At 38.1% G+C, this 12,479-nt stretch overlaps 1 protein-coding gene across 2 annotated transcripts in view; it reads left to right on the top strand.

Moving 5' to 3' along the window:
• The first annotated feature begins 8,192 nt into the window (after window positions 1–8,192).
• Window positions 8,193–12,479, top strand: part of LOC141845330 (uncharacterized) — a 41,230-nt gene continuing 36,943 nt past the window's right edge. Inside the window, exons 1-5 of one of the 2 annotated variants that reach the window (XM_074733405.1) lie at window positions 8,193–8,288; window positions 10,444–10,487; window positions 10,650–10,713; window positions 12,209–12,323; window positions 12,406–12,473. In XM_074733405.1, the coding sequence (XP_074589506.1) occupies window positions 8,202–8,288; window positions 10,444–10,487; window positions 10,650–10,713; window positions 12,209–12,323; window positions 12,406–12,473 (378 nt within the window). In that variant the 5' untranslated portion in view covers window positions 8,193–8,201. The remainder of the gene's footprint in view (window positions 8,289–10,443; window positions 10,488–10,649; window positions 10,714–12,208; window positions 12,324–12,405; window positions 12,474–12,479) is intronic. The other variant, XM_074733402.1, reaches the window with a different exon arrangement.

Raw genomic sequence — 12,479 nt, 5'->3', positions numbered from 1 at the left:
CTATTTTGACTTGGAGCTACTCACAACGAGTGACTAATTTTTTAGTTAGAGCTAGCTACCTTGTTAGCTACCTTGTTTCGATGGGCATCATTTTCCTTATATAGGGCTAAAGTTGATTTCCACGTGGACTACCCCATGTTTAAGTTGTTAGTCTCCTGTGTGAGCTGAAGTCAATCTCACACATGGATAAAGGTAGGACTGTTATCATCTCGAGTTAAAGTCAAATTCTAAGACCAAGACATGATAAGTGAAGGTTCATGACTAACCTCTCCTCACCGTACAAGGCCTGGTGTGTGCCCAATCCGCTGACCCTGTTGACATCCTTCTCCTTCTCCTACATGTGGGGCAATGTGCAACAGATCAGATGACGTCATCTTCTTTTAGCTAACTCTTGCTACAATCATACTTAGGATATTGTCACCTGTTAAAATGCTTATTAGAAAATTATTAGTGGGGATGATTAAGTAAAATAAGGAAGTGGTCAAAGTCCAAGCTTGGACGATGTGCTAAGAACGTTCTTGAATGGGATGTTCTTGCATGGTAAGCTAGTTATAAATAGAAGGGGCTTGGGAGGATTTATCTGAGAAGGTACTCGGGCTAATTTTTACCCGATTGGGTAGGTCGCCTCTTCTTCATCTAAACAGATTAGTCGTTATATCATTCAGGGGATGTTTTCAAACCACAACACTTACCAAGCCGAGAACTTCTCAAGCCGCAAAACTTTCCAAGTCGCGAAACTTCCCAAGTTGTAAACTTCTCAAGCCGTGAAACGTTCCCTGGTTTATCCTCATGCCTGTCTGGTCACGTCTCTCGTTAACCCGCCCGAATATATATGCCCCGTTGGGATATATACTAAAAGCCTCACTTTTTGTATAAACATCTATTTTGAAATAATATGAAATGAGAATTACATTGATCAAATATTTACATTTCTTATGTTATGCAGTTGTCCACTTAATTTATATTGTAGATAACATGGTGTGTGGTGTCACACAGAAGATCATGTTATCGGTTCCTTATAAATTATAAATAGTAGCTCACAACCAAGATGGACTGGGACAAACCATTGGAATGATTGTAGTGTAATTAGTATTAGTTTATCTTGACTATTAAATTACGTTAGTACACTTTGTGTGTATTGAGCAGAACCGTTTGAAGTCGTTCGATTTATACTGACTATATAATCGAACTAGACTTCTGTTATTATGGATGTACATGCTCTTAATTCCTATATAATAACAAGCACATATACTTAGTATGTATTTCTTTAATTCATCAAAGAGTGAGATTTATTCGTTAAATCAATAGGCCGATGAGTTGGGAGATAGTATTATGTATATGGTGTGTTGTTGATTATAGAAGAAAACTGTGTCTTAATATTTAAGCTAATGATGCCCCCTTGAGGAGCTCATATATAAGAATTATCATATAAACTCTGCAGGTGGACTTAGTCCGCATGATAATAAAGTTGAGTGGTACTACTCTTGGATTCAGAAGTTAATTAATTGAGTTGTCAGTAATTTAATTAATTGACGGACATATGCGATATCTTAAACACAGGGAGATTAATGCACTCATGATAAGAAAGAGCCCATATTATAATATGGGATTGATGCGGTAGTTTAATAATAACCCTTTAATGGTATGAGTTATTATTGATGGACTTGAGTTGGGTGTTCAGGGAGAACACAGGAAGCCCAAGCCCATCAGGAGACCAAAACCAATTCCTCCTCTAGGTCCCTGTTGTAGCCTCTGGATAAAGTCTCGTATCCATCCATAAAATTCTGTTAGAATTCTATTAAGAATTCAGTTAACAGAATTCGGTTTAGAATTCTATTAAGAATTCAGTTAACAGAATTCGGATTAATTCTAAATAAGAATTATGTTAATTTTATTATCCAACAAAATTTTATTAAGTTTTGTTATCCAACAAAACTTTGATTAAAAATTTTGTTATCCAACAAAATTATATAAATTTTGTTATACAATAAAATTATAATAATTCAGTTATTTTTTTCTAAAATTTCTATGATGGCAAAGCTATAAAAGGGGAGGATAGGGAGAGGGAAACAATACAATTTTTCTTTCCTCCTTATTTGCTAGGGCTGGCCACAACACCTCTTTCCTCCCTTTTGTTTGCTAGGACCGGCTCCCATGGTGTTTCTTATCCTCTTCTTGTGCTAGGGCTGGCGCCCAAGCACACATACTCTTCTCCCCTTCCTTACTAGGGGCCAACGCCCAAGTATAGAGGAAGAAGAAGGAGAAGAGGAAGAGGAAGAGGAAGAGGAAGAAGAAAAGGAGTTTCTTTTCTTTTCCTCTTTGGCCATTTCTCTTTAAGTCTCTTTCTTCTTCTAACTTTAGGTGGCACCACCTTGAGAGGATTCTTTCCTTTGATAGGGTTGGCGCCCAAAGAAGAGAGAAGAGGATAGGAAGAGAAGAAGTGAAAGAAGAAGAGGAAGAGGAAGAAGGAGATAGTTTTTTTCTTGAGTTCTTGCCATCGGATAGGAAGAGAGGAAAAGAAGAAGAATTGGGTGGAGACATCTTGGAAGATCGTTGCCAACACAACGTCCAAGAAGATGAGAGAAATACAGCAGAAGATCAAGAGGTCTTTGGGTATGTACAATCATCTACACAACCTACAAAGAAGAAAGTTATAATTATTTTATTTCACTGCATAATTGTTATTATTTTCTTTTGTATGGATCCTGAATATCAACACAAGAGCCCAATGATCTTATGCATCAATCAAGCACATGGTTGATCGAATATGAGGGTTACTTGAAAAGGATCCGTCTCCGAAAATTTTTGTTTGACAAAAATTGAACGGAACCAAATTCAGATTACCAACATGCTCGAGCGGGGATTGCGAGGTACATCACATACCTCCCCCAGTTAATTAGGCCAAAGAAAGAATAGTTGATGAGACTTGATTACAGATATGGTCAGACATAAACAATGTATGTCGACACCTCCACTTGCTACCTATCAAAGACCATTAGAAATATGAATCAGAAAGATTTGATCTGGGAGGGATATTCCTGAGCGGGGATGTTATATGACCTAAGTCGATATGTAAAGGACATTCTCATATGGGGATGCACTTGTAGGCTAGTGGTAGCGAAGAGGTAAGTTTGTGCGATCTTTCCGGGATGTTCCCAAGCAGGGATATTCCCATAGAAAATAAGCAAAGTACTAGAACATCGATGTTGACTCGCGTTGACCCATAGTCGAGGAATGATAAGAATATCAAACACAAGAACACTTGAACACCACCAAATTTTCACCGACCTAGAGTTAGGAAGAGGCAAGTTTGTGCAGTCTTCTAAGGATGTTCCCAAGCGGAGATATTTTCATAGAAAATAAACAGAGTACTAGAACACCAATATAGACCCGCATCAACCTAGAGTTGGGAGATGGTAAGAATATTGAATACTAGAACATCACCAAACCCTCGCCGACCTGGAGTTGAGAGGAGATTAAAAATACCAAGCCACTACAAGGCCCGCATCAACCCAGAGTTGGGGGGAGAATAAGAATACCAAGCCAATGCAAAGCTTGCACCGACTCATAATCGGAGGAGAATATGAATACTAAGCTGCTACAAAGTCCGCACTGACCTTGAGTCAGGGGAGGATATGAATGTCAAGCTGCTATAAAGCCTACACTAACTTACAATATGAATATCAAACTGCTACAAAGCCTAGGCCAACATAGAGTCAGGGGAGAATATTAATATCAAATTGCTACAAACCCTATACCTACTCGAAGTCGGGGGAGGATATGAATACCAAGCTGCTACAAAGCTCTCACCGACCCGGAGTTGAGGGAGGATAAGAATATCAAGCTGCTACAAAGTCCGTACCGACTTGGAGTCGGGAGAAAATATGAATACCAAATCGCTACAAAGCTCACATCGACCCAGAGTCGAGAGCTGAGGGGAGACAAGGAATACCAAGATGCTACAAAGGCCATGCCAATTCGGACTTGAGGGAGACAAGGAATACCAAACTGCTACAAAATCCATGTCAACCCAGAGTCGAGGGGATTAGGAATACCAAAACACCAATATTGATATAGTGCTCGAGGAGAGAAGCTTGATCCTGCAAGATCGGGGGATGAAAAGAACACCCTAATAATAATCTCGTTCCAATCGGGGAGAGAAACTCAATCCCACGATTGTGAGAATACACCCAAACATCAATCATGCCCCGATTGGGGAGAGAAGCGTGATTCCCGTGATCATGAGGATATACCCAAACTCCAATTTCACCTCGATTGAGGAGAGAAGCTCGATCCCGTAGTCGTGAGGATACACTCAAACTCCAATCCCACCCGACCTGGGTGAGAAGCTCGATTTTGCGGTCATGAGGATACACTCAAAATCCAATCCCACTCTAACTGGGGTGAAAAGCTCGATCCTACGGTCATGAGGATACACCCAAACTCCAATCCTGTCCCGACCAAAGTGAGAAGCTCGATCCCACAGTCATGAGGATACACCAAAACTTTAAACCCACCCCAATCGGGGAGAGAAACTCAATCTCGTAGTCATGAGGATACACACAAACTCCAATCTCATCTCAATCAAGTTGAAAAGCTTGATCTCACAATCGTCAGGATACACCCGAACTCCAATTCCGCTTCGATCGAGGAGGAAAACTTAATCAAGCAATTGTGAGGATAAACTCGAACTCCAATCCTGCTCTAATCGGGGAGACAAGCTTAATCCCACGATTGTGAAGATACATCTAAACATCAAAATAATACGAAAATATAGATTGTGACTCGCCTGAGGAGAGAGGCTCAATCCTGTGAGTCACAGAATAATAAGAAGAATACTTGCATGTCAAAACACTTATCTCGACATCAGAATATCATAACATGGATCCAATCCGTCTAGGATGAGGGACTCAATCTCGCGAAGTTGGAAGATAACTAGAATAGTAGAACATAAAAATCCTATCCGTCCTAGGGATAATAGAATGTCAGCATACAAAAAAAATTGATCTTGATTTACTCGAGGAGAGGAGCTCGATCCAACGGAGTCGGGGTAAAAGATGTGCACATTGTAACACATTATATCAGAATAGCAAAATAGTAATCCCCACCCATCCTGAGGATAATAGAGTACCGCATATAAGAAAATCAATCTTGATCCGCTTGAGGAGAGATAACATAGCATAGTCCATAACCACTGTCCAGAAGAAAAAACTTGATTCAAAATGGGTAATCGAGAGAGATGACTTGACCCTGGATGGATGGTCAAATGGTCGAGTAGCGAATTGTCTAACACTATCAAGTAAGATAACTCAGTCCTAGTTAGGAAACTAGGATAGAATGGTTGTGTGATCGCATGGCCGAGCAGTGAATTATATTTGACACCATCAAGTAAGATAACTCTATCCTAGTCGAGAAGCTAGGAGAGAATGACTGTGTGGCAGCATGGTTGAGCAACAAAGTGTCTCTTGACATCATCAAATAAAATAACTTGATCTTAGCCGAGAAACTAGGATAGAATGGTGTGGTCACATGGTCGAGCAGCAAAGTGTCTCCAACACCACCATGTAAGATAACTCGATCCTAATTGGGAAGCTAGGAGAGAATGACTGTGTGGTTGCATAGTCGAATAGTCGTGTCTCTAACACCACCAAATAAGATAACTTGACATAGTCCAGAGGTCGAGAGAGAATATTATCATATGTAAGTTGACTAACTTGGGTGGGATGACTGACCCAAGTGAGTTCCCCTGGATACATCAAATGCTTGATTTTCTCTTCCCACACTTCATTCATACACAATGACAGTAAATCAAGACTGTTGAAGAAGATCTAACCGCTAGACATAACAATGTAGAATAAAATATAACTACAAGTGATGACGTTTTAACAACAAGAAGGAATGATAAAGACATCGTCAATAAAAACTCCAAGCGAGGAGGTAAATGTAGCTGGGGCACAGTCAAAGTTGTTGTCGAGCTACTTTTGCTACTTTGATGAATGCAATTCTTCTAAGCTCGATTGTTTGAGCATATGGATGTAAAGACCATTAGAACTAGTTGACACCTTTACTTCAAAACCCTCAATATTTGAATTCTTCAATGCTTTTTGCTCACCTTCCCACAGACGACATCATTTTGATGGGAACTGAATCCTTCCTCACTCCCGGGCTTGACCGAACCACTTCCTTCGGGTTCGAATCTGGTAGAGCTTCTGGTCCACTTCGACGATTTTCTTTGAAATATGTAGGTTGATAACTCCCATTCTTTTATGCTTGAGCTGGGTCTTCACCCGAGCTAGTATACCTAAGCCAATCTTCACTAAGTGGCGTCAAAAGTGATGCGGGTAACCACCACTCTCCCTGATTGCACGACCGCAGTTCTCCATTTCAATCCAAAGTTGATAGAGCGTCTGATCCGGCGCACCCAAGTGTATCTCCTGCCTGCAAGAATCTGATAAAGCTTCTGATCCGCGCACTCGAGTGGATCTCCCACATGTAATAATCTGGCAAAGCTTCTAATCCTACGCACTCGAGTTGGTCTTATGCTTATGAGTCAACATCGGTCAGCGGAGGTTGACGTAGATACGTGAACTCTCCGTCAATCAAGTTAGCATAGAGCTGAAAGAAAGAGTACATTCTTCGAGAGAAGGGCTTGAGCTGAAAGAAAGAGTATCTTTTCTGAAATAATTACTTGAACTGAAAGAAATAGTATTTTTTTTCTAGAAAAAGGACTTAAGTTAAAAGAAGGAATATCTTCTGCTGGAGAAAGGCTTTAAAAAGGAAGAAGAATAATAGTTGGCCAGGTCAACTACTATATCTTAACTTGGAGCTACTCACAGCGAGTGGTTGATTTTTCAGTTAGAGTTAGTTACCTTCTTTCGGTAGGCACCCTTCTCCTTATATAGGGCCAAAATTGATCTTGACATGAATCACCCCATGCTTAGGTTGTCAGCCTCCTGTGTGGGAAGATGTGAACCTCACACATGGGTAGAGTAGGATTGCTGTCACCTCTAGTCAAAGACAAAATCTGGACACCAGGACATGTACAAGTGATGGTCCACAACTGACCTCTCCTCACCATACAAGGCTTGGTGTGTGCCCAATTTGCTGACGCTGCTAACATCAACCCCCTTCTTCTCCTGCATATGGGACATTGTACAACAGGTCAGGTGGCATCCTCCTCCTTTAGCTAACTCCTGCTACAACCATACTTAGGATATTGCCATCTATCGAACGGCTAATTAGAGAATCATTAATGAGAATGATTAAGTAAAATAAGTGCAAGGGTTGGAATCCAAGGGAGATATTCCTAAATGGAGATGTTCTCACGGTCTAGACAGTGTGCTAAGGATGTTCTCTAGCAGGGATGCTCCTGCATAGTTAGTCAATTATGAAAAGAAGGGGCTTGGAAGTTTATCTGAGAAGGTACCCGAGTGGATTTTTGTTGAGCGAGTAAAACATCACTTCTTCACCTAAATAGATTAGCCACTATCTCATTCAGGGGATATTCTCAAATCACAACACTTCTTGAACTGTGCACTTCTCAAGCTGCGAACTTCTTAAGCCGTGAAACTTTTCAAGTCGAGTAACCTCCCAAGTCATGAAACTTTCCAAGTCAAGTCGTGAAACTTTCCAAGTTGTGAAACTTCTCTTGGTTTGTCCTCCTACTTGTTTGGATACCTCTTTGGTTGGCATGTATAGACTTATCCGGATCTATATGTTAGGCGGAAATTTTGAGGCACATCAATATTTTTTTTATAATGTGAATGAATTTTATTTATGTAGGATGTCAAAGCATCAAGAATCCTTCGTTTTGAGTACAATGCACAACTTCCAAGCATCAAGTATTGTGTTGTATAATGCACAATACTTAGTTTCAAACTTTCAGTTGTGTACATGTATTATATTCAAATAAATTGGGTACATATATTATATTCAAATAAATTAAATTAAATAAATTAAATTTGAATCATATTCAAATAAATTTAAACAATAGTTTAATTATTTTATTAAATAAATTTAAATAATATAAAGTTTCATTTAGTTGATCTCAGTGACTGTTAGGTCATCAACGGAGAATGGGGTATATGTTTGATAGCATGATCCAAAATAATATTATATTTTGGAGAATTGGGCTTGCCTTTTATAACGGCCATCGCCGTCTCCGTTTTTATTCCCGAGACGTCGGACGTAAGGCTTCGCCCATGGCGTATCCAAGCAATGCTAAGCACAAAAGGGTAGTCGAAGAGGAGGAGGAGGAGGACGAAGAGAAAGAAGAACTTAGTGAAGAGGTATCTTTCTTTTCATCTCTTCTTTCTACCATTTACGGTAGATCCCGCGCTCTCAATAAAATTGGTTCAACTCCTTTATTCTGGCTCAACCGTTCTCTTGATTTGTTTTCGTTCATTAGGATTCTGTTTTAGTCCTCCTTTTATTTGGTTGAGCATTCTGTTTTTCTTTGGTTTCTGATGTAGGTAACTTAATTGTGCCAAAATACTTCATTTTTTTTTGTGAATAATTCAAGCTTTCGATGGTAAGGGTGTTGTATTAAGAATGAGGACTTTTCTTCTAATTTGGTTTGCTTGATGACCTGTGTCGTGACAATCTGCTCGTGAGTTCGTGAAGAATGGCGTTGATTCATGGAGAATGATCTGTTCAGGGGCCTGGAACTTGGTCCCGGGCCCTGAAAGCATATTTGTTACGACCCTAAAAGGAGATTATATTCAAATTAATACTTCAATTTAGAATTATCTTCTACAATTCACTTAGAATAAGTTATTTCATTACGACAACCTTTATACTTAAGAGCTAGTTATTCCTTAATTTATCTGTAGGTTAGTTATTTTATTGTTATAAGACACTTCTTAGATGCCTATAGATTAACATCACGTAGTCCTCTGGCATCAAACAAGATTTATAAATAAAAAACCTTTAGCTATTGGAGGTTGATCTCTTAAAGTGATAATCCTTTTCCTTCCCTTTTTTCTCTGATTCTCTAGTTCCTATAAATTTGGTATTGGAGCTACTGTCCCTCAAGACCATCAATTATCCTTAAATCACAAATCCTCCTCTTCCACCACCACCACCACCATCCCCCTATGCGATATGCCTCTTATGCCAAATCATTCCTACACAAATTACTCCACTGCTAGCATCCCCAATGATTATCATTGCAGTTCCATACTCCTCCCATGTACAATACTAGCACTAGAGACGTCAACACCTTAGGCTATAATCTCCCTAATAAAGTTACAATTTTCTTTGGGCAAACGTCATTTACAATGTCCTTATTTATTTATTTATTTATTTTTATTTGAAGGACAAAACAAGATATTGTTAAAACAATTATGCTCGATGAATTTTAAAACGATGGCAAGAAGATCCTTTATGGCAAAATATTGTATATCTTACTAGTCAGAGGTAGAATTCCTTATTGGAGAAGATACCATATGGACTTTGAGAGATGAAAGTTATTTCTCCTTCATTGCAGGCCACATGACTCCAAGGTTGAGATAACTTTTATAAGCCTTGAAGGAGGAGCCATTTGATGGTACAAATTGTTTGAGTTATGCTACGAACCTTTATCATGGGCAGGGTTGTAGATGGTCTTTTTAGTCGTTTTAGCCCACCAGAGTGTGATAATGCAGAAGAGGTGTTGTTCAAAATTTGACAAGTCATGACAATAACAGAGGTACCGAAGTCCTTTTGGCATTAAGCAAGCTCATGAATAAAAACCCTTTGGCTATTGGAGGTTTCCTCTAATTGATCATACTTTCCTCCCCTCTTTTCTCCAATTTCCTATGAGATATGACACAAGTTTCTAACAAGATTTCTCTGCTTGAGCCGAGCCTTCCAATCTTTTGGTACATTGATTATCACTTGCTTTGTGCATTTTCCAGGGAGTTTCACACAAGAGAAACCTCATTGGGAGGAAATATTTCCTTTCACCTGAATAAAATCTGACTACACTGATTGAATATTGTATATCAAAATCTTTTTCCTATCGAGCTATCTGTTATCCTTCACTATATTCTTTGTTATTTCTAACCATAAAAGCGCACCAGTTACAGAGATATACTGATCGATTGATGCCATACTACCAAGTAGCACAAGGTTTGTATAATTCAGTAGGACCATATAATGTTATCAGTCTGGAACTGTTGGTTGACATACTGGACTGTGCACTGTCTGTGCTAGTCAAAATTTCATGTCTATTTTTGGCAAATCAATGGTATGAGCCATGAGGTACTAAAGTGAACTGCAAAGTTCTCAATCCTGGCATTGTTCTGGATTTCCAATTCATTTGACTAACTCCTGGTGTGACTGAGTTGGAAAATGTGATTCTTTATGGTGCTTAGAATAAACTACTTTGTGCTAAATCTTCTTTATTTAACATTTTATATTCCATTGGATGACATGTTATGTGTGACATGCTTTTCTTGGCAGCTTGAGGGTTTCGATGATTTTACGCTCGCATCTTCGTGGGAAAGGTACCATTTTGTGTAGGTGTGATGGAAATTGCATTGATCCCTTCCAGGGTGGTTAGAACCAACTTATTTCCACTATGAACCTTGATAATGAGCTGATTCCTTTGATTGATTTTTTTCTTGATTTCCATATTGATTGATCTTTACCCTTTTCTTTTTAACAAGGTTCATATCTGAAATAGAAGCCATTTGCCGTGCATGGATGGTTGATGGCCATAAGAATTTGGTGGTATGGTATTTTACCTTTTTCATAATTTGTTACTGGCAATTTTTTAGGATGCAGTACTTCCTAAATCTATATTAGGAATCCCAACTACTCACAGAAGATATGTGAAAATATGTTAAAAACAAATTTTGATTTTTTGAGGTTGATTATTGAAACAGTTGTCACGCTAGCACCATGCTTTGTTTCTTTCATAGGAAATCTGCAGTTAATTTGGAAATATAATATGAACATAGTTGAAGTTGGCATAGGATGCTCAAATAGGATATTTAAATGTCACAAGGAGGAATTGAATGGGAAAGCTATATACTTGAATTAATTTATAGATATATGGTTTTAAACAGTTTTCACTAAATTCTAAAAAGCTGATAACAAAGGAAAATGGGTTGGACATAATTTCTTTCGTCTACTATTCTAGTTATTATCTTAACAATTTTGTAGTTGAATGCTTAACTATAACCATATATTGCCTAATTGTTATCTTGGCTTTATTTCATTGCTAAGTTCATCACGTCCTCCAAATTTTTAGTTACAACATATTTTTTTCTGAATTATTCATAGTTGTTTATATTACTTACTATAATTGTTTCAAAAATAATTATAATTTATTGACTAATACACAAGGAAATCTTCGATAATTATTCCATATCTTTAAATAATCTAAACAATGATTTGTGAAAAGGCTAATTCAATTAACATCAGAATCCAAACTAGTAGACTCCTAAACTCCTGTGATAACACCAATAGTTTTTCATTGCTAGTCGATGAATTTATTCCTTTTGTTTATTCACCTAAGGTCATAACTTGGGAGGTCCTTCACTCCTCTGATCTCTAATTGCAGAAACACTATTTAGGGATGCCACTTCTGAAAGACATGTTTTGCTAACCAAATTTATAACTCTTACAGGCTTACTATATATTTTGGTTGTTTCTAGTACTGAGAACCTTTGTTTTTTTATTTTAATTTCTCATTTTGGTTTTCTTATATGGTTTTCTCAAATTGCAATACTTTGATGTGCACTTTGCAGTACTCTACCTACTCTACCTATGCACTTTTTATGGAATTCTTTAATTTTATTCAATAGTGCATCTTTAAGCTGTACAACACAGCCATACCTATGTTAATTACGCATTAGCACACTAAGAGCTGAGCTGTCTATGTTATAGTTCACTTTCTGTGGTATGTATTGGCAATTTTCCATTCTTCTAAATGGGATATTCAGTATGCAAACATGAATGTCCAGGTACATCCAACTACTTACATTATAGTATCATAATTTTAATGTGGCATAGAAGCAGCACCTGAAGTTAATACCTTGTATATCTGGGACCATTTGTTCCTCAATGTGATGCAAGAGTGGATCTTAACTTGTGTATGATTGACAACACTGGGTGTTCCTTGTGCTACTTAGCAGTTAGGAATTAAGTGTTACCTAGGCTGTGTCTATAGAATCCATATGACACATGTGCCCTATGTAAGGAATACTTTATTCTTTTGCAGGAAAAAGGTGCAGAACAATTGGGTTCACGGGTAAATTTGTATAAGGTCAAATCTGAGATAAAGTATAGTACAAAATTTTACTGCATCGAGCATTACTTTGGTGTCTCTACTAATGGTAAATGAATATTGAAGTAAAGTTCTTTCTTTTCTTGCAGTACATGAGATTGCTATTGTCCCTTAAATTCAAATTGTAACAGGCAAAGCTGCAGATTGGGATGATAATTTGCATGATTTGCAGTTGTCTTTTGGTGTATCTGATTTTCTGGTATGT

Source organism: Curcuma longa, chromosome 1 (genome assembly GCF_044706935.1).
Source record: "Curcuma longa cultivar G26 ecotype Majalengka, Jawa Barat chromosome 1, ITB_CL_G26_1.1, whole genome shotgun sequence".
NCBI classification, from domain to species: Eukaryota; Viridiplantae; Streptophyta; class Magnoliopsida; order Zingiberales; family Zingiberaceae; genus Curcuma; species Curcuma longa.
The sequence above is the reverse complement of the archived record's forward strand: the minus strand, read 5'-3'. Positions and strand labels throughout refer to the sequence as shown.